The sequence below is a fragment of the Acomys minous genome (assembly GCF_964271855.1).
Source record: "Acomys minous genome assembly, chromosome: 3".
Lineage (NCBI taxonomy): Eukaryota > Metazoa > Chordata > Mammalia > Rodentia > Muridae > Acomys > Acomys minous.
Window position 1 is genome coordinate 130902895 of NC_140485.1, and position 21907 is coordinate 130924801.

General features: G+C 46.8%; 1 protein-coding gene across 2 annotated transcripts; it reads right to left on the reverse strand.

Annotated features, from left to right (window-relative positions):
* Nucleotides 1-2181: 2181 nt before the first annotated feature.
* On the reverse strand, nucleotides 2182-11692 carry LOC311594255 (histocompatibility antigen 60b-like). Of its 2 annotated transcripts, none has more exons than XM_084775847.1 (4): nucleotides 11350-11692; nucleotides 10866-11132; nucleotides 10072-10241; nucleotides 2182-6864 (listed from the first exon to the last, which is right to left on the reverse strand). In XM_084775847.1, exons 1-3 carry the CDS (start codon nucleotides 11432-11434, stop codon nucleotides 10102-10104), a joined length of 492 nt encoding a protein of 163 aa, XP_084631973.1. In that variant the 5' UTR covers nucleotides 11435-11692; the 3' UTR covers nucleotides 2182-6864; nucleotides 10072-10101. The 2 variants fall into 2 exon arrangements, with proteins under 2 accessions (XP_084631973.1, XP_084631972.1); XM_084775846.1 differs by having other exon boundaries at nucleotides 2182-6867; nucleotides 11350-11691.
* Between the last annotated feature and the right edge of the window lie 10215 nt (nucleotides 11693-21907).

Genomic DNA, 21907 nt, shown 5'->3' on the forward strand with positions numbered 1-21907 from the left:
TCTCGAAGTGGAACGATGAACAGTCAAACAATACCAAGTCCTCAAAAGGCCCCATCCCCTGTTTTGGGCATATATCCTCTCAGAGTCTGTACCAGGATGTTTTTCAGCTGGCAACAACCAAGGCCCACGCCCCCTCTCCCCCCATTAAGTGCTTTGACCTCTAAGTGGATAAACATCACCTGCTCTCTCACAAGTCTGTTTTCCATCCCACACTTGGGATTAAAACAAACACATAGTTATCTCCCCTACATCCACCAATCCACACTCTGGAAATCCCTGCCCCAGAAATCTGTCCTGGAGCCAACCCAGGGTCATTCAAGGCTAAAAGAGTCTAATGACAAAATACTGATGCCCCATTCCAAAGCTAACTTCCTCCTTTCAGCCTCTGCATAACTTCCTCCTTTCAACCTCTGCAGATGCTATTTAGCAGGTTAGCTGGGGAGGAGAGATAGTTAGCTAAGATAAGATAGGAATTGTTCTGAGATGAACCACAGGATGTTCCCCTGCTGGGATCATCTGGAGGCATTCTTGGGCCCCCACCCCTGCTGCTTAGCCCCTGCCTCCACCCCATATAAGCTTTTGCTTTTGATTCAATAAACAGACCTTGATAGGAATGCTACTTGGCTCTCTCTTTCTCGTTCCACCCCTCAGGTATGGCTCCCTCTCGACCCTGTAATTACTGGTCCTGCTGGGTGGGACAGAAATCTCCACCCACTAAGAAACCCTATGTAAAGGCTGTGTCTGCCCAGTTCTCTGATGTCTCTGGGATTCATCCCTCCAATAAATCTAAGTGATTTACTTCCTGCTGTGATTCTTTCACTGGTAGAAACAGGGAAGAAGAAGAAGAAGAAGAAGAAGAAGAAGAAGAAGAAGAAGAAGAGGAGGAGGAGGAGGAGGAGGAGGAGGAGGAGGAGGAGGAGGAGAAGGAAGAGGAGGAGGAGGGGAAGAGAAGGAAGAGGAGGAGGAGGAGGAGAAGGAAGAGGAGGAGGAGGGGAAGAGAAGGAAGAGGAGGAGGAGGAGGAAGAGGAGGAGGAGGAGGAAGAGAAGGAGGAGGAGGAGGAGGAGGAGGAGGAAGAAGTGGAGGGGCCAGGAAGCAATATTGATATTGAACCAAGGTATCAATATCAAATCATTATGTGTGTTCTGTAGCTGTTTGGCCTCTTGTAGGATCCAGCTTGACTCAAGGCCAGCCAGCCTATGCTGAGGGTCCAGCTGTATCTAAAAATATTCCACTACCCCTACCCCTGGAATGTACTTACCCCTCCTAGCTAGCCTGCTAAATTCTGCTTTTACAAAAAGGATAAAGAAAAGCACTTGCACCTGCTTTCAGGGGTCGGCAGCTTGAAAAAGCTTGTCAGACCTTGATGTGCATCGATTCAATAAAATTCCTGTGTGTATTGCATCGACATTGGACTCTGTTTCTCTCTGGGGACTCCGGGTATAGACTAGAGATCTCTCTGGAGGTCTCAGTCTTACAGAAGAAGAAGAGAAGAAGAAGAAGAAGAAGAAGAAGAAGAAGAAGAAGAGGAAGAGGAAGAGGAAGAGGAAGAGGAAGAGGAAGAGGAGGAGGAGGAGGAGGAGGAGGAGGAGGAGGAAGAAGAAGAAGAAGAAGAAGAAGAAGAAGAAGAAGAAGAAGAAGAAGAAGAAGAAGGAGAAATGAAAATGGTTTAGGTTCCAAGGCTCCTCAGTTCCTGGGGTTTAGGAGCAACCCTTCCCTGGGAGCTGCATTGTTTCTGTTGAGGAGGCTTCCTCTCAGAGCTGTGAGGTTCCTGGTTGGGAAAACGTACAGGGTCTGTTCATGCATTCTAAAGACATTTAATTGTCACAAAAATGTAAAGTTACATATGAAAATAGGCAATAAATGGGTCCTAGGGGGATAAATATGGCCCAAGACAGTATGTATTGGTGCCTGTGGCATGGCACACCATCACCGCACATCACTAAAGCTCTACTTAGTCAATTGGTTTTGTGGGTGCACTTCTTTTGGGGGGAACTTCTGGTCACACATGCAACAGTGTTTGTGTTGTTTTGTGGCCTGACCCAGCTGTTTGTCTGTGTCTTTGCTTTGATGTATTTGTTCTCCACCTTCAGATAGATGTTATGTGGTGTGTTTCCATGATGATGTTCTTTTAAAGGATTTGACTTAAATTGTCTGATAAGCAAGGGAATATGCAAGCTTAGTTCAAATTTCATTTATTTCATAAGATACAAACAAATCTAACACACTGGGTCACTTTAAAAATGTGAAACATAAAGAAAATATCAGCATTATACAAACAGTGTAACAAAGATATTGAAACTAGGCACAAAAAAGGTACGTTAGTCAACGACATTGCAAAAGTTGATAATACTGAGCCTCTATACCTGTTTTATAAAAGACAAAATATGGAGAGGTTTGCTGTGTTCAGGGTTTTATACCTCCCAGGAAAACAAGAAGCCTAACTTACACCAGAAACTTAGCAAAGGAAGAAAACAGCTAAGAAAAAAATGGAAATGCCTGTGTATAGGCAAAGAGACTCATTTCTGATGGAAAGTATGTGCTTATGGGTAAGAAGGATTTGGGTTTTTAAAAAAAGGCTTGCTTTTCTTGTTTATGCTTTGTCAAGATAATTGCTTGTAATTTCTTCTGAGTTTGTTATGATTTTAACTTGGTAAAAATGGATTATTACCAGAATCAAAATTGATGTAAAATTTGTTTTGTTAATATTTACTCATCAGAAGTGTCTAGATGTTGTGACACAAAGTTATTTCCATAATTCATGCTTAAGGACCATACAATCCAGTTACCAAAAAATATTTGCAATACTGACTCACACCATATTAAGGAAGTCCCAGAACTTAATTTAGCCACATTCATAGGTATCATGTGTTGTGAGCTGGTCACTCATGAAAGTTATGTTAACAGATTAAACCCGCTATTTGTTTTTCAAGTCTAGTGTAACTTCCTGAGTTTTCAACAGCCATGACTGGAGGCCCAAAGCCTTGAGGATCAAGGGCTGGACTGACAGGTAATATTTTCACTTCACCTCCAGGTGGCCATGTCCCAGTGTAGAGGACAATGGGACAGCACTAGCAGAACCTCACAGCTTCAGAGAGGCCATGGGGACCCCAGAGCTTGAGCTTTGGGTCATCTGACAGAAAGATGCCCTTTGTCCAGATGATGACCATTGGAGGAAAACTAAAGAAAATAGGCCCCTGACACTCTTCAGTATCACTAAAAGTAATCCCTTAAGGTACAACTGCCAACAACAATAGATGTTGCTGGTTATCTACATGGTCTAAAATACCCAACAAAAACATATAACTGGTTCAGCTGGGAGAAGTTCCTAAAGCTCTCTACATTCTAATAAATCCTGAATATTCCCAGCTCTGAGCCTGTCAAGCCCTCTGAAGCATGTACAGGAGGCTTTCCCTCCACACTAGCCTCTTAGGAGATGCAGAGACTCCTGTGTCTCAGTTTATAATTGGACAGATGATCAAGGCTGTCACTGAATACAACCATAAGGACAGCTCAAACTCTGACCCCACATTGTCAGGATAAGGTCCAGTTATAAAGCCATGGCTGTAAGTTTACCCTAAATTTATTCCACAGGATGCAAGGCCATGGGAGATGTCTGGGCCAGCTCCTATGACGTCTTCCAAATCCCTCCCGCAAAGGCTCAACCATCTCATTCCTGGGAGTCACCTGGATATTTTAGTTTATTATTTCCGTGAAAGTTTGGTGCAATATAGCATCAAACACCCCCAGACTCTAATGAGTAACTATAATCTGAGGTCCTTGCGTCAAGTTAGGAACCGCTAACTTCTACATTTCTGGGATTTCTTATCCTCCTCAGTCACTATTGTCATACTTTCTGCCTGTCCTGAAACCTCCAAAGGGCGGTGTCACACTTTAATCGCTGTGACCTACAACTCTTTATTCCTGCTCGCAACTTGTTTTTTTTGTTTTAATTCTGTGGTGCCTTTGGCCAGTCTCACTTAGTCTTCCAGTGTGATCTTTACCTTCTAGATTAGAAGCCATGAAGATGGAGCTAGAACTGTGGCAGAGCGGCCCATCACTATCTTGTGCACCAGCGCCTATTTGTCAGCACTGAGGACCTCTTGACCTCTGAGTGACGTCACAGACTGGCCTTCAACCTCAAGTAACAACCACCTTCCCCTTCTCCAAAATGTAGGTCAATCCCCTGTTAAGTGTTATGGTCTATCATCCCATGACAGCTCAGCAACCCCAGCCAGGGCTCTCAGCACCCCAATTCTCAGCAATAAAGAGAGCCCTTCCCAAACGAAGCCATCTACATCATCTGTCCGCGAATGATCTGCTGATCTGTGAGGGCAGAAATGCAGATTCAAAGAATCCCTCCCTCGAAAATAAAAGCAAACTATGCTCTGTAAATAATCAGGCTTGGAGTCTGCCTCGGTTTGTCGCGATAGTTCATATAAGTAGGGGGGACTCCTACATAATGCTGGCCCCTCAGGCCAGTGGTTGAACAACAGCACTAATGAGAGACTCATTATCCCAGAAGATATGAGCTGTCCCCCTCTCAGGTATTCGAATACGAACATAAAAATGGCCCAAAAGTAAAGGCTAGGTAATATCTCGTAACTAGTATCAGAAACCCCATTCGCTTACAGGAGTATTGTGTCTTCAGAAGTCACTAACTGTGTTTTGGTCCACAGTACCTGACTTTTTCGTGTGTGTATATACACATGTGTGTGTGCTTGTTCAGGGAGACTAAAGCATACCTTTGGATGTCATCCCTCGGGGTGCTATGCACACTGTGCTTTGCACTAGTCTCTACTGGAATTCACCAATTCTAGTAGTCTGGATGGTGAGGAAGCCCCAGAGATGCACTCCCCCTCCCCTTTCTCTCTCTCTCTGTTCTGGACACTGAGATTGTGAGCATGTGTCAACACAGTGAGGACAGAGCTCAGGTCCTCATGCTTGTGGGGGACAAGACCAACAACAACCAACCAAAGCATAATATGACTGAGCTAGCCCTTTGTCCCTTGTTCCTCGCTAAACTATTTTTATCATTTCATTCTGTGGAATGTAACATCTCTGTGCCTATAGGTCATGGACCCCTTGTAGTTCGTGGCATGACAGTGTCTTTCAGGAATTTTACTGTTATTGTCACCTGTTCCTAGCCTCGGGCTCTGTGTGCCCTGTGGATCAACAGAGGCAGCAGTGTCTAGGCTTTATCTTTTCTGTAGTCTGTCACTCACCTTTCTTACCTAAGCTGACGCTTTTCTTGGATTCTTTCCTACAGTAGAAATTCTTAGTATAGTATAATTTTACATCCGTCCTATATTTAAATAATCATACATGTGTGATCTGAGGTTTGCTCACTGTTTTCTTTTTTGCTTTGTTATTTACTTTTGCTAACCCACTCCTAAAAGGGCTGGATGGAAGGCTCCCCTGCACCTAAGACCTAGGCCAGATGTCACCCTAAGTAGTAGGAGATGACACTGTGCTGCGAGGCAGGCATTGGCCGGTGGAGCAGGCTTAGTCTCTGCTGGCCAGTATTTGGTATGGACTCTGAATTTTATTTCTTGCACCAGACATTTCATTTGTCTGAAAAAATTTATGTATTTCCAATTTTTTTTACCACTGGATTGTTTACTCATTAGATTTCTAAAATTATGAGTAAAATCTTGTGAGCAATGCCAGGAAATTAGCGCTCACACAGGTGAGTATTAATTTATAATCTCCACCCAAGTCACTCGATGTAATTTCCAAGCATGTCCAATGACCTTTGAATTGGCCCCTAGCCTAGACAGCACTTTTAGTCCAGCCTGAATTACTACCTCTCAGATCACACATTGTACACTATATAGATATCATATACGCTTAGATCACAGTATGGCTTCAAAAGAGTGAAGGCCTTGTCATTAGAGTGTAAAGAGACCAGACTGGAGGCAGAGACAGAGGGACAATGGACACACAGAGAGGCTCACTGCAGCCTTAGATGAGCTGTGAAGGAAGCTCACAGCTGCAGGGCTGCAGGCTGCACAAGCACAGGACAGCGTGCAGCCGCAGGGGTGAGGTGCAGGACCACAGGGTCCAGCCCGTGAGGTGCAGAAGCGCATTGGCATGGAGCAGCAGATGAACGGCCAGCGGGGATTCAAGGAGGAGGCACTAGCAGTGTGGATGGAGCTGAGGCCTTAGGATGGCAGGCGTTCTCTGCCTGCAGGTTCCCTGACACAACCAGACGCCAAGTTTGTGAGGGCCATAACCAGTGAGGGGCTGGGGTGACCTTTTCAGAGTCCAGGTGAGGGTGAGAGAAATCCTCAGTCCTGCATCTCTGATATGGTTTTGATTCGCACATGTGCTCACTGCTTCCAACCTATTTTGATAAGTATAGATGAGGTGGTGTACTTTTAGGATTAAGTTACGTATTAAACTTTGTATCATGCATGGTCCTGGGCAGGTATGTGTCTGTGTGCAAAGTGGGGTGTCCTGTCATCCAACCCTGCAGTGCACTCAAAAGGGAGCCAAATGGAGTTGCCTGGGGAAAGTCACTGTCTTGAACAGTGAGGAGTAATTTAGAGCAGGCCCAGCTTGATGCCCACAAAGCTGTCATGGAAGGATGAGAAAGGAGAAGGAACAAAGCAGGAAGTGGTCCCTGATGGCAACAGCCTCCTGCACTTTGATGCCCTGGTGCGTGAGGCTCTGGTGCCATCGGTCTCAGGGTTTTCCCACCGGTCTGGTCCCAAGTCACAGCACAGATTTCAGAGATACCATCAGAAATGCGTTTGCATCCTTTGCCAAAGAAGCCACAGGCGATGTTCCAGAGTCACCCAGCACCGCTAATGACGACGAGGACTGCAGGTCAGACTACAGAGCCAAAGGATCATCAGGAGCTCCTGCTGATAAAAAGGGGTGTGGATTAGAGTGGGCTCCTGGGCATCCAGCTACAGCACCCCACTCCCCTTCATTTCCCAGACACCCCCACATTACAGGCCACAGAACTAGGTGGCTCAGCCCTTTTCCCTCTCGTTTCCTTCTAGATCTTCTGCTGCTCCAAGCTCCTTTATGGTTTGAGACAGGGATTCTCTTCATCCCCCGAGCTGGCCTTGAGCTTAGGAAATGACCCACAACAGCCTTCAACCCTGTGGCCGTCCTCCTGCCCCAGCTTTCCACGCACTGGAATAGGAGGTCTGAGCAAATATACACGGAGATAGATGTAGATTTCTTTATGCAATGAAATTATCCTAAAACCATCACATAACTTTAATATCTAATATGTCTACTGATATTGGATGTAATTTTTAACCACACCAAACTGACAGGAAAAATGTTAGACCACATTAAAGTAGTTAGAACATAGGACCATTCACCCCAATTCTGTGTTCTGACCTCTAGATTGTGTATCACAGAAGCTAACAATGATGGAGGCGAGAGCTCTGCATAAACACAGGTGACCTCAACTGCAGAGGACAGTGACATTGGGATCATAGTTCCACATGCACTGAATTGTGGCTACATAGAGTGACCAAGTTAAATGAGTGGATTTTGGTTTGCTTGTTTGCTTGTTTGTTGTTGTTCTTTTGACAAGATCGGACTGTGCAGCCCAGGCTGACCTTGAACTTGTGATCCTTCTGCCTCAGTCTCCTGAGTGCTGGGACTACAGGTCTGTTCCACAGTGCTAACTCCTCAAATAGTCTCCTCAGTGTGATCACTTTGTCTTAAGGGCTGTCCTAAGCCAGGAGCTACTACTGTGCAGACTTGGCCCTAGGTATAAGATTTGCTACTGTTATTCGCTGAGTTTTGTGTCTGTGCACAAACGCATGCCGGAATTGTTCTTCCCGTGTTGTCGTACTGTGGCAGGGTCTGGGCAAGCCACTCTGACCTCGAACTCACTATGTTCCCAAAGATGACTTTATTTCCCAATCTTCCTGCTTCCATCTATCAAGTGCTGACATGACAGGAGAGTGCCCATTTAATATGATGCCAGAAAATGTGTAGACTTTAATTAAGAATATTCCATGTGAACGTTGATGCACAGACTGTCAGATGTATACCCTGGAATTGCATAGCTGGGTCACATGGTAGTTTTATTTGTATCTTATTTTATTTTGTATGTGGGCGATTGTGTGTGTGTGTGTGTGTGTGTGTGTGTGTGTGTGTGTGTGTGTGTACAGAGGACAACTTTTGAGTCAGTTCTTTCTGTTCATTGTGTATTTGCATGTCCTGAGTGAAGCTAGGTAGTTAGTCTTTCCCAGGAAATGATTTGACCTGCTGAGCCATCGCACCATCCCCGACCTCAGACTTTTAACATAAATTCTAAGACCATTGTAGCTAAGGATTCTAGTATCTGCAATGAAAACCTTAAACAAGAAACACCATGGCTGTTATAGAAGGGAAGGGGTGGCGGTGTGACTATTTCTTCCTGGTTGACTCTAAGACCTGATCCACAAGAGGGGATTCATGCCTGGTTCTGTAAACCTCTAAACACCCATGGCGCAGCTGACATAGGTCCTAGTGGGCAACCTACTATTGCTGTCCTATCTGACTGTCAAAATGCTTCTAGATATTTACATTGACACCCTCGGCCTTTTGATGCTTTCTACCTTGGTCAGAAGGGCCTCTTTCCTGCACTCGGCAGCAGCTAATTCAAGACTCAGGCCTGATCACAGTGCTGAGATAAAGTGGCTGTTGTGCTGAGCCCTGAGTGGGACATGGATATTAGCTCAGCTCCATGCTCAGGTAGCAAGTCAATAGAGAGAGATGACAGAATGTGAGAGCCAGAGGGGGGGGAGGGGTGCTGTGACATGTCCCCTGGACATGAAGTGGACATTATACTTTGAACTCAGCGCAGCTGTAGTTACCTGCACAAGGTCAGGCCAGTAGGAATTTCATTATGAGTGTGGGAGATGTCAGGAGACCCCACATTAGCTGAGGAGCAATTGGCAGCTGATGGCTGCTGGGGATTGAGGGTCATTTCTCTTTGGGAGTGTGGCTACTGCTGGGTCCACATCTACATGCATATGGTGGAAGCACTAATTGCACTCAGTGGGTTACAAAAAAAAAATCAAAACCAATGGGGAGTCCTGATTGTTCACACATGTCCCTTACAATTGTTCAGAACCACTAAGAAGACACAAGACAAGGATATGGGTAAAGCCTATGCAGCAGGTCCTACAAGTGAGGCATAAGGAAGTTTGTTTCTTTCAGTTTATGGACACTCTTGTGTCTGAGCAGAAGTCATGGATTGGGCATGGATTGGGCATGTAGCCAGACTATGAACAGAATTCATTTTGGGTGGTTGGGAATATGGATCAGGTGGGGAGACACTTGCTATATGAGAATGAGGATCTGAATTTCAATTTCCAACCTCCCAGTTAAGAGCTGGGCATGGCTGGGTGTGCCTGACATTTCATCCATACATGAGGTAAAAAGAGGGGTATCATTGGAGCTTAAGGGCTGCCAAACTAGAGCTGGTTCGGACAGACATGGTTTCACAGGGAATATGGTAGGTTTCATTTCATCTCTATTGTGTACACAGATGCATAGGAAGTGCACACATGTATATAACGCACACACACATATCAAACAAAACTGAAAGAAAACAAAGCCTGTTTGCAATCAAGGATTGATCTCACACTGTTGCTTTTCATGGTCTAGGCAGACACAGCAGGGGATGGGCAGCACCTGTGACGTTAAGGAGAATTATCGAGCTGCATCCTGTCATCCTCAGAAAGCAGACAGGCGTAAATCACAGTCTTGGGGAACCTTCTGTTGGGTTGTGAGGAGGGAATACCTCATTTAATTTTCCTTGTCCCTTGTTTGGATCCCTGGTCCTTGGACTCTCTGTCACCTCAGGATGACTTCCTGTCCCATCCTCCTCTGACTGTAGCTATGCTGACCCTGCTAGTCTACTGTGCCCAACAACAGTCATCTCCACATCACTGTGGATTGTGGGCTCACAACTAAGAAGGAGCATCATGCTAGGGGACAGATAGCCTCTACAATGGGCAGTGGCTTTGGGGAGACTGTTGGCACCCCTCTTTTATGTCCTTACCAGATTAATCCTCCCAAGAACATGAGTGAGAACCCAGCCTGCTACTTACCTTTTTCCTTCGGCATCTGTTAACACCAATTTAGATGAGCACTCCAGTGATGATTATTCCTCCTACTAGACACAGGAGCACTACAGCAGTAGTGTTTAGATACCTGGTGGCAGATGCAGTTTGGGTGGCAGATGTCACCTGAGTGCCATCCAAGGTCTTTATTGTTGAACCTTTAAGAATCATAAACAATTCAGATAAAGCTAAAAGCACATCTCCACCAGCAACTTCTCCCTCTCTAGGCAGCACAAGGAACTCCTGTGTGAGAACTATTTTACCAGATCCTGGGTAGAGAGATGAATAGGATGTGTGTGTGTAAGATGTCCTTACAGAGTTGAAAGTAAATGTCTATTGAACCATCAAACAGCATTTTTACTGTGGTTAGAAGTTTCTGGATGTTGGCACAATTGGTGGTGTTTGGTTGTGTGAAAGAAAGATAGTGAAGACTTCAAAATAATGCTGGAGCTGGTGGAAGGGCAGCTATAGCAGAAGAAGAAAAAGCTGGAAGCTGACAGTGATGTATACAGACTTAGGGCTCATTAGAAGGCCATGTAGAGCCTAGGACACTGGTTAATAGCAACTGAGAAAGACTGAGAGGTTAGGTGGAGAAAATAATACCTTGTGGTCTTCACTGGCTCCACAGACAGGAAGACCACCATGAAATCACTCCCTCCGTCTATCTAATTTTCTGCTACATGTTGACATCCACATAGGGAAGTCACCAGACTTTTCAAGAGAACGGCCATGCCCTTCCCACCTGTGGACGTTTCCTTGTGGTGATCTACCTAACTACTTACTTGGCTTTTCTGTCAAGTGTGTTGGCAATACCCTGAGACACTTTCTGAAATCTCCATTGGAGAGTGTCGAGAGATCTTGTGTTAGGTCGCTGTTAGCCTCCCACTGCTTCACGGTACTGCTGGCATCAGGGTGACTCCATCTCCAGGTCTTGTTACTTGGATAAAAGTAAATAGGAGGCTGCCCATCAATGGCGATGGCCCAACGGGGATCAATGAGTTCTCCTTGATTATATTGAGAATGCATGGTGACATTTATTGTGTTCTCTCCTGCAAATGGCACACAGAATAGTCATCATCTTAGTGACCACTTAGCACACTTAGTGACCAGTGTTCTTCTTTCCTCCTTGGCTCAACATGTCCTAGCAGGTTGGGTCAATATTCAGTCCTTTTATGAAGCTGCACCCACAGCCCCCTCCCTACATTTGCTCAGCTCTTCCTGGTTCTTATTGATAGCCTCTAGCTTTACATTCGGTCCCATACTTACCAGTGATCTTGGAAGACTCTTCTAAAATGTTTTTCATTTTGGAGGGCAAATCTCTGCATGCCTTGGTGGCATTTTTCCCCTTCATGAGTTGATGCAGAAGTGTGTCTTGACTTTCATTATCAATCTGAAGGAGAAGGTATCCATTCACCACGCACTTCCCAGCTGTCGTACGATGCTTGACACTGACGTTGCAACTGAGATCTGGACCCGTGAGAGAAATATGCAGGTGAGGTCCAACATGGGAGCAGAGTCCATAGACTCATAGTTTTTTAACACTCAGAATCCATCTGAAGGGCAAAAGGTCATCCATTCAAGAGGTCCACCAGCTCTGGATCCTTATTTTTGTGCCATCTTTGACTCTCTTATGTTGGTAGGACTCCTCAAGTGCACATAGTGTCACCAGGTAGATTTATCTCACAAGTACTTTTTTTTCTTCAAGATTTTCCTTTTTTTTTCAGTTATTTAAAATTAATTTATTCTTGGTACATCTCAATGGTTATCCCATCCCTTGTAATCTCCCATTCTTCCCTCCTCCCATTTTCCCCTTACTCCCATCCCCGATGACTGTGCCTGAGGGGGACTTCCTCCCCCTTTATATGCTCATAGTGTATCAAGTCTCTTCTTGGTAACCTGCTACCTTTCCTCTGAGTGCGACCAGGTCTCCCCCTCCAGGGGACATGGTCAAATATGAGGCACCAGAGTACATGTCTCACAAGTACTTTTAGTGTCAGAAAGAATGAAAGAAATGGTTAAGTAATGAAGGAAACTATCAAAATGAGAAATTTGATTTGTATTTGAACAAGCCAGGCATGTCACAGCCTCACCAAGCAGAAAACCTTGGCAGCTTTGTCCACGTAGTTCTGGCTTTAGAGTCAAGGATACAAGACAGGTCTTCTCTCTGGGCTACGTAAAGCTGCTGAAGTCAGGCGTATGTCAGGGGTGTCCCTACATGGAGGCTCATAGATGCCCTTGTTTGACGTTATGAAGGTGGAGCCTGGATTTCATTGGAGATTCCATGATTTTGGAGATGCCAGAGTCATGGGAAACCTGCCAAGGAGAGCTGATAACAGGGTGTGGGGCACAGAACCAGCCAAAGGGAGGGAAGTGTGCTGCAGTCAGCAGAGCTGACAGGGTTTAGGGAGCTGAAGAGCACTATGACGTCACATATGGGGGATGCAGAGTTTGGGGTTTGAGCTGCTGATTTTTGTAGGCTCAATTTTCTTAACAAATATATTTTAATATGAACTTAACTGAGCATATGTCACTTATAATCCGACTAACTGAAACAATAGGAAAAGAGGATTAAAGAATACAATAACAAAACCATAAGGATATCAGTTCCGAGGAATGATTCTCCTGGTGTAATCAGGAGGATTTCTTCAGCTGGAACCTGGAGTAACCAGAACCTGGAACCTCAGCAGGAGCCAGAGTCCTGAAGCCTTCCCTTACGCTGTTCTCTCTAGGAGCGTCTCTAAGTGGAGCAATGAACAGCCAAAACTATGCCAAGTCTCCAAAGGCCCTACCTCCAGTTTGGGGCTCATTTATGTATCTCCTCCCAGAGTCTGTTCACAAATCTTTTCAGCTGGCAACAATCAAGCTCCTGCACAAGGCGGTTTGTGTTCTAGTGGATTAACATCACCTGTTCTCTCACAAGATCGTTCCCCATCCCACACTTGGGATCCTAACAAAAACAGGTTTATCTCTCCTTCAGGTTTTCATCTTGCTTCAGTGCACTGTTTCCTCACTGTGCTCCCTTCCCTCCCTTTCAGAATGGCAATGCATATTCTGTGCCACAGAATGTTGGAAGTATGTGATCTGCTATTGAATTTTAATTTTACAGGAGGTTCCGGCTAAGAGGATGCCCTGAGTCTCAAAAGGGACTTTGAACTTTGGACTCTCAAATGGGGTTGTGACTGTGATACAATATGGGGATTTCTGAAGTTGGACTGAATGCATTTTTACATTTCTACAAGCCTGCTGGGGGCAGGGAGTGCATGGTGGTTGTTTGAATCAGAATGCCCACATAAGCTCAAATGTTTGAATGCTTGATCATTAGGGCATGCCAGTAGCTGAGAGGGATTAGGAGTGTGGCCTATTTGGACTAGCTGTGGTCTTATTGGCGGGATTGCATCATCAGGGATGGACTTTGAGGTTTCCAAGAGCCCACTCCAAGCCCAGAGCCTCTTATTTCTTGCTGGGTTTGGATCCAGATGTAGAACTGTCAGCTAGCATGTCTGCCTGTGTACCACCCTGCTCCCCACCATGAGGATAATGAACTAAACCTCTAGAACCATCCTCAAGCTTCAATTAAATGTTTACTTTGAGAAGAGGTGCCATGGTCATGGTGTCTTTTCACAGCAGCAGAGCACTGACAAAGACAATTTCTTTCTCCTTTCAGTTGCTTTTGGCCTGAGTGTTTTTATCACAGCAGCAGAACGAAAGTAGAACCGCACAATGTTAGGTCCCCAGACGTAATGCAGCGTGCCTGTGGTGGCTTCCTGGAACCACTCAGAGGATGGCCCACCCTCTGAGACAAGGAAAACCTAGGATGGTCAAGTCTGGGAGTAGAAGAGGGGTGATGAGAAAGCCCAGAGAAGCTCATGTGCCAGAGTGGATGGAACAGCAAACAGTTCTGGGAAATGTGCAGAGTCCCTGCTGCTCTGTGGGATGCAGGAGCAGCCATGTTGGGACACATCCTGAGTATGGCCAAGGAGAAGGGCACCAGCACTGTTGGGAGCTCAGGGATGATGACAGCTCAAGGCTGGGGTGGTGCTAGGGGACTGTATTCCTGAATCCCAACAAACATGGCACAGAAAACTCCCATCAGGACTGATTGTCAGCAGGCAATAGCATGAAGGACCGTGGTCTAGTGAGGACTAAGGAAGACACAGCCTGGGGCCTGACTGTTTAAGGGGCCATGAGGAATAGAACACAGAGATCCTAAAGCAGATAGATGGTTGCCAACCCAGATGGGGCTGGACTTTAATAACTAAAGGCAAAACAGATGAACGGAGGTCTGAAAGCGGCCACCCCAAGGCTCCTGTGCTCATTGTGTAAAACTGAATCACTGGGGCCAGAGAGATGGCACAACATTAAGAGTACCTCTTGCACTTGCAGAAAATTGAGGTTCATTCCTAGCAACCACATGGTAGCTCAACATTGCCTGTAACTCCAGCTTTAGAGGATTCTATGTCTTGTTTTAGTTTCCCAGGACACCAAGAATAGATATGGATGTTACAGGTACATAAGTCAGTCAAGATCTTAAGCACATAAAATAAAAATATATCTAAAAAAAATTAAAAGCAAACTGCCTCAAAATCAGACCCACAGACCATGTCCCAACAAGGAAGGACCACTCATCTCCTCAGCAAGTGCAGTGGTTCCCTCTGTCTCCTTTATCCCTGCCCTGTCACTCAGGAGTAAACACCCAGACGCTACTGTGGATGTCTGCTTTGGTGATTTAAATGAGATGGTCCTCCATAGGCTCAGGTATTTGAGTAGTTGGTCCTAAGTTGGTGGCAGCTGTTTGGGTAGGTTTAGGAGGTGTGACTTTGCTTAGGAAGTATGTCACTAGGATGTGGCTTTGACCAAAACCCCTGGGCTAATTCTCATATCTGCATCTCTGCATCTTGCTTGAGGTTTAGGGTGTGGGCCCTGGGAAACAGCAGCCTTACTTTGTGGCCTATCAGAAAGGGTATCAGGCCTCAGGGATACTCATGAGGTGAGCACTTTCCCTCTAGGTGGTTAGGTGGACAAGCCACAGTCAGACAAGATATCCAGAAGTGATATATTGCTGCAGGGTCACAGCAAGTCACTGTGTGTTGAGAGTTGCCTAGCAGGGAGACAAGGACATCTGTCTGACAGAGCATCTCCTGTTCCTGGAAACTTGTGGGAATCTTATCTCATCTAGAGGAAGTGATTGAGGTCTGTTTTCAAGTCAGCTGCCACTTCTCCCTCAGCGAGCACCTCAGGCTTCAGGAGTGTCCCCTATGTTCTATAGGATTCAAGGAATCAATTGGACCAATGGATTGAGCATGAAGCTGTGAACCCAAGCCCTTCTCCTATCATATTTAGATGACCCAGAGTTGAGGCAGCATAAAACCCACTGCTGTTGGGAAACATGCAGCTGTCACAAGACTTTTGAAGACACTCGGGAGATGGGCACCAACACTAGCACATAGAATAAACTCTAATCTGGCTTAGATCACAAATCTTCTGTCTCATTCATCAGCTTGTTGCCTTCTGCTGCTATCTCAGGAAATGCAGAATTGAGTATTTGATGCAGAGAGAGAAAAGATGAAGCTTGCCAGCTTTTTTTTGTGGGGGGGGAAGAGTGTTGTCAATTTACAGAACCAAAACCCCACTCCTGCCTCATGGACACCATTATCTGATCCACCTACCCAGGAGGTAGACTACAGGGGCCTGGGAGCAGGGACAGAAGCTTCCATAGGTCCCCACCCAGGTCCATTGCCAGGTTCCTCCATAGAGAACCAGGTGTTCCAGCCCCTGACTTAGCTGAGGTGTCTTCAGGCATGAGCACAGATTGCCACCTGGTAGATGAGCAGCAAAAGGCATTTTGTAGATGAGAAAGTGGGGAAGGAGGGGTGGGCTGGGTTGAAAAGTCATGGAAGCTGAGCCTGGTGACCCAAACCTGCAATCCCAGCACTTGTAGACCAAGGGAGAGAAGAGATTGTTTCACATTCTAGAGTGTGAAGCCTTACCTTACAACAAAGCAGCAACCCAAGGAGAGAAGGCAGAGAGAGAGAGAGAGAGAGAGAGAGAGAGAGAGAGAGAGAGAGAGAGAAAGAAGAAGAAGGAGGAGGAGGAGGAGGAGGGGAGGGAAGAAGGTGGGAGAGGATAAGGAGGAGGAAGGGGAGAGGGAGGGAAGAGGAAGGGGAAGGGGGAAGGAGGAAGGGGAAGGGGGAAGGAGGAAAGGGGAAGGGAATGGGATGGGGAGAGTTAAAGGAGAGAGGAGAGGAGGGGGAAGGAGGAAGGGGAGGAGGGGGAAAAGAAGAGGGAGGGAAGGAGGTGAGGAGGGAGGGAAGGGGGAAGGGGAAGAGGGGAGGACAGGAGGATGGGGAGGGGAAAGGAGAAGGGTAGGGGATGGAGGAAGGGAGGAGGGGCGGAGGCGGCAGGGTAAAGAGGGGAGGAGGGGGCAGGGGGAAATGAAGGGGGCTTGGGAGGAGGGGCAAGGGAGAGGAGGGAAGGAGGAGGGGAGGGAGAGGGATGGAAGGAGGGGAAGGTGGGGAGGAAGGATGGAGGAGGAAGGGGAAGGGAGGAGAGATAGGGAGGAGGGGGAAAGGGGGAAGGGGGAGGAGGGAAGTGGGGAGGGAGGGAAGGGTGGCAGGGGGAGGGGGATGGGGGAATGGAGGAGAGAGGGGGAGAAGGAGGAAGGGGGAACAAGGGAAAATAGGAGAGGGAGGGGGAAGGGGGGAGGGGGAGGGAGGGGAAGGAGAGAGAGGGGGGAGATAGGATGGAGGGAGAGGGGTGGAGGGGTAAGAAGGGAGGGGGAAGGGAGGAAGATGGAGTGGGAAGGGGTGGGAGAAGGGGGAGGGAGGAAAGGAGGAATGGGGATAAGGGAGGAGGGAGGGGGAAGGAGGAGGGAGGGTGGCTGGGGAGGGAGGTAGGAAGAGAGGGGGAGAGGGGGAGAGGGGGAGAGGGAGATGGAAGGGAAGGAGAAAAAAAAAGTAAGGGTGTGGGTGGTTGTAGCTGCCTTGTCCCAGGAAGCATCCATTGTGATCTGCTGGAGAGGTTCCATGAGAAGATCAGATAGAAAGCTCAAGGGCACAGTGGTCCCAGAATGGTGGAGGGCTTACTAGGAATGCCAGGGAAGGCAGTCTTCAGAGCACAGCATGCCAGGGGAGCTGTGAGAGACAGCCTTCTGGTGGAGCCTTTCATTCTGCCCAGCGAGCTATGAGAGACAGCCTTCGGGTGGAGTCTTTCATTCTGCCCAGCACATCCAGTCCTGGTGGCTGGGTTCTAGGCTTCTTACAGACCCCAGAGGTGCTGAGGGGACCAGGGTCACCAGGTCATCTCTTCTGCTCCATGAGCTTTTCACTCATTTAGCCTTGCCCTGTCCTTCCACCATAACAGTTCCCCTAACTTCTTCAATGTCCTGAAGTCTGGGTCTGGTAGAGCCGGGGACAGCCTGGCATCTGTCTCTGAGATGGTCCAGGGGAAGGGAAAGGCCAGGGGCTTCCTGTTAAGCTAGGACTGTGAACTTCCTGGCTTAGAGCCAAGTCATTCCTCCATGCCCCAACCCTCGCGCCCCCCCCCCCCCCCCCCCCCGCCCCAGGAACTCACCAACCAGCGACTTGGTGTTCCCTAGACAGCTCAGCATAACTAAAAGCCTCAGATACCAGGGGCTGTGCTTGATGGTTGCTCCTTCTGTCATGGTTCCTTCCTGAGACCTGGTTTCCTACTGGGCAAGAGATTCCGAGAATCAGAGAGAATCAGGGAGTCCTCAGGACTGCCCAGCAGAGGATCCAGCACACAGATTCTCGAAGGTTCTAGGCTCCTGGGCTGTGAACTCAGGCACTTCCATACTCCAGCCATGCCAGTTCCTAATCCACCTTTTTGTACACGTCTCCTCCACAAATCCCTCCGGATCCTGGTAGTCCTCCCTAGAGGACCAAGGTCCCTGACACCCTCAGGCTCACATGGCGCACAGAGGCGACAACTGTGGACTGAGTGGCCAGGACATTGTGGTTCAGGGCTCCCACACCCCCTAGGTCCCTTCATCTCACTCACCAGCAGTTGCGCCTTCAAAGTCCTTGGGCAACAGAGTCAGGAAACACAGAGAATAAATCAGAGCCGTCAGCTGGATCCTCTGTGGATTGCCGCCAGAATCAGAGAAATTTGTACCCGCCCAGTCCAGATTCCCGCCCCGGTGACGCTGACGTGTCCAGGCGCACAGCATGCTGGGCCTCACTTCTAGGCCTTCTGCCCTGCCCTCACCAAAGTAGGTGCCTCTGAGTCATTTTTTGCTCTTGCAGGTTCCCCTGCCTCTGCTCTAGCGTCACACACGCCCTTGGTCTCCCTCAGAGCTCCAGCCTGAGCTTTCTAGCTTCCCCTATCTCTTTCCTTCTCCACACAAGACTCATTTGCCCCTCCTGGTCCCTTTCCCCATCACCTCCTGGTGCTGCTCAAGTTCTCTGATTTCCAGCTGCTTGCTGCCCTGGCCCTTCCCCACTGCTCCTAGCCCCGCCCCCTTCCCACCCCAATTTCCTTCCTTGTATTTTCTCCCCACTGAAGACAATGACTATCTAGTGGGAAAGGAAGGCTCCGTGTCACCGGAACCTAAGTCCCTGTTGAAAGTTTTGCAATCAAAATCTTCTTTCAATAGAAGCTGTTTCCAGGGCCTAAAGGGATGACTCAGTGGTTGAGAGAAAAATCATCTGCTCTTTTGGAGGACCCAGGTTGGATTCCCTGCTGTCACATAGCAGCTCTCCTCCTAAGGAAGGTTTTTCTTTTGTTTGTCTGTTTGTTTTTGAGGCAAGATTTCACTGTGTAGCGCTGGCTGTTCTGGAACTAGCTCCATAGACCAGGCTGGCTTCAAACTCAGAGATCTGCTGCCTCTGCCTCCACAGTGCTGGGATTAAAGGCCTGTGCCACCATGCCAGTCTGCTTGCTACCTTCTGTAACTGTGGTTCCAGGGGATCTGATGCGGGCTTCTGGCCTCCATGGGCACTGCACAAACATGGCACAGACACACAAACACACAGACAAAACACTCATACACATGGGATAAAAATGAATGAACTTTTTTCTTTCTGTCTTAGACCTCTGCAGAAGAAATGTCCAGATCCTTGATAGAAAATGTGAACCACCTTTTAAAAGTGTTTTTGAAGCTGTATTGTATGTCTGTAAAGGTGTGTGTGTGTGTGTGTGTGTGTGTGTGTGTGTGTGTGTGTGTGTACATGTGTGTGTGTGTACTTACGGGACAGAGATTAACTTTGTGTGTGGATCCACGTATAACTATATCCACCTTGCTTTAGGACACAGGGTCTTTCATAGTTTCAGCTCTCTAAGTTGGCTATCATGTCTGACCAGGGAACCCCAGCTCTGCCCAGCTCTGAATCCTAAATATCCTTGAACTCATTCTGGAGCCATTTCCCAAGAAATTTCTTTTCCCTTAGGAGTTTCTCTTTGGTGACTTTCAAAATCATTGGCACACATTTGCCCACTCCTCTCAGATCAGGCCCATGTATTTGTCCACCACTGTTACATCATGACCTTGGGAGCAAATTGCTGAATATGCTGTTACTTTTTTGGGGGGGGGGAGGGTATGCTTTTGCAGGTGTATTGTGTGTTTGTGAAGGTACTGCTGTGTGTGGGGGGAGGGGGAGGGGTGTCAGGTGAGCATATATATAGGACAGAGGTTAACTTCGGGTAAAGATTCAGTGATGTCACCCAACTCGTTGGTTACTCCAAGTAAATAATGAGATGCTCAGGGCTGGCCTGTGTGGGATGGGACACAGTTAATGACACCAATTATTGAGTCTGAGACTTGACCCCCCCCACCCCACCCCTACCTATGGAGTGCACTTTCCTCACACAGTGACTTGGGAACTCCCTGCGGGGACCTCAAATCATCTGTCTCTCCCAGGGGCTTAGGCTGAAATAGGGATGTCACTCCTACGGGGACACAGTGATTCACCTTCTCTGCCCTTTGAGATTCTTGCTCAAGTGCTCACAACTGTTTTCATATACTTGCTTATGTACTATTTTGTCTGTGTGTCCAGCTGTTGGCTCACAACCATCCACAACACCATGGTGCACAGACATATGAGCAAAACACTCATAAACATACAGTAAAATACATAAATCTGAAAATTAAGAAACACCTAGACTCCTTGAAGGCTTTGACATTTCTGTATGAACTTGGGTTTTCCGCTCTGTGGAGAATACTTTTAGGAATTTAATAGCGATTAGCTCTAGTCTATAAGTCACTTTGATTAGTGTTTGTTCACAGGTAATCCAGTAGCCTGCCTCTAGGTTGCCTAGCAACCTGATGTCATCACTTGCAGTTGCCAGGTGTGTGCCAGGTGTGCTTCAGCTGCACACCAGATATAAAGGGATGAACCTGCCACCTCTCTCTCTTGCATTCTGTCTGCCTCGGTTTCTCTCCCCCTCTCTGAGTCTGGGCATGCCATCCCCTCCCTCCATTTCTCTCTCTCTCCCACTGTCTCTCTGTCTCTGTCTCTCTCTACCCTCATGGCCCTAACTCTTCTCCCCTTCCCTTTCCTCAACAAATCTCTCCATATCAGATCAGTTGCATCTCTATATATTTTAAATGATAACAATTAGTATGAACATTATAACACTATTTCTTCCAAACAGCGAACACCAGATGTGTCTCCTTCAATTTCTTTGTTCTGTGGGCAGTTTTCCATACCTAGACTTTTACTCCTTTGTCTCATTATTTGTAAGTATTTAATTCTTTTTGATGCTACTGACAATGAAGCGGTTCTCTTAATTTAATTTTCAGAGCATATTTTGCATTCTCTCTCTCTCTCTCTCTATATATATATATGGTTTTTCTTTGCTGATTTTACAACTTTACACTTGATTTATTACCCCTAATTTCACTTTGCTAGACTCTTCAGTGTTTTCTAAGTATACTCTCATGCCATATGCAAGTAGGGACTCTTTAACCCCTTCATTTCCAGTCTAGAACCATATCATTTATTTTTCTTGGGCAATTACTCTAGCTAGGACTTTGTTGGGTTCTGGGTGAAAGCCAAGAAAACTCACTTCAGAGAAAGAAACTTAAAATGAAATTGTTATTTTCTGAGCTCGGGTAAGCAGCCAGTTTGGGATCTGAACCGCATCCTTAAGGGGAAGTTGCATTGCACATTTAAAGGTGAAAACTGCAACAAGTTCATACAGGGGGGCAGGTGGTGAGACAGGGTGGTCAGCTCTGACTTATTTATTTTGCTAACAAACAGTTCTAGTTGACCTTGAAAGTGGAGGCAACTGGGCTTATGGTTGGGGAGTTTTGCTGATTAATTAGACCATAGGATAGGTCTATTGGTCATAAACATATCCAGTCTTGTGGTCAGCTTGACCTTTTCTAAGGAATTTTCCCAGAGTTGGTCTTAGGGCTGGAGTTAGGTTGTTTCTAACAAATGGAGTCTGACAGCTTTTTAACATGGTCTCTTCATCCCCCCCCTGTTCTTATGTTCCTGAATCAAATCTTTAATGTCATATCTCCTGTCCTTTATATAAGGGATACTATCTTTAATATCGTGTTTGACTGTGTTAATACGCTCTTAATTTGAATGAAGCATGAAATGAAGTTTATCATGTGTGCAATGAGCATAAAGCATAACCGTGGTGAGTAGGACTAAGGGCCCATTTTGGGTGTGTCAGTTGGCATTGTAGGAACCCATTTGTCCCCTATGCCAGGGAGTTCCTTTTGATGTAACATTTCAGCCTGTTAGGTGAGGCAACGGATGGCATATTGTCTGAATTACGACATTGTTGTCAGGGGCCTGTGACTGCAGGAGGAATTCAGGGCTTGGAGACTGTGTCAGGCACTGGCCTAACTTGGATG

Excerpts from the sequence above, each read along its gene's own strand:
- LOC311594255 (XM_084775847.1), bottom strand. The coding sequence starts at position 11,434 with ATGAAGGGGAAAAATGCCACCAAGGCATGCAGAGATTTGCCCTCCAAA. Across the intron at positions 11,133-11,349 it reads AGAGTCTTCCAAGATCACTG|GAGAGAACACAATAAATGTC; the intron begins GTAAGTATGGGA and ends TGCCATTTGCAG. Across the intron at positions 10,242-10,865 it reads ACACTTGACAGAAAAGCCAA|GTTCAACAATAAAGACCTTG; the intron begins GTAAGTAGTTAG and ends TGATTCTTAAAG.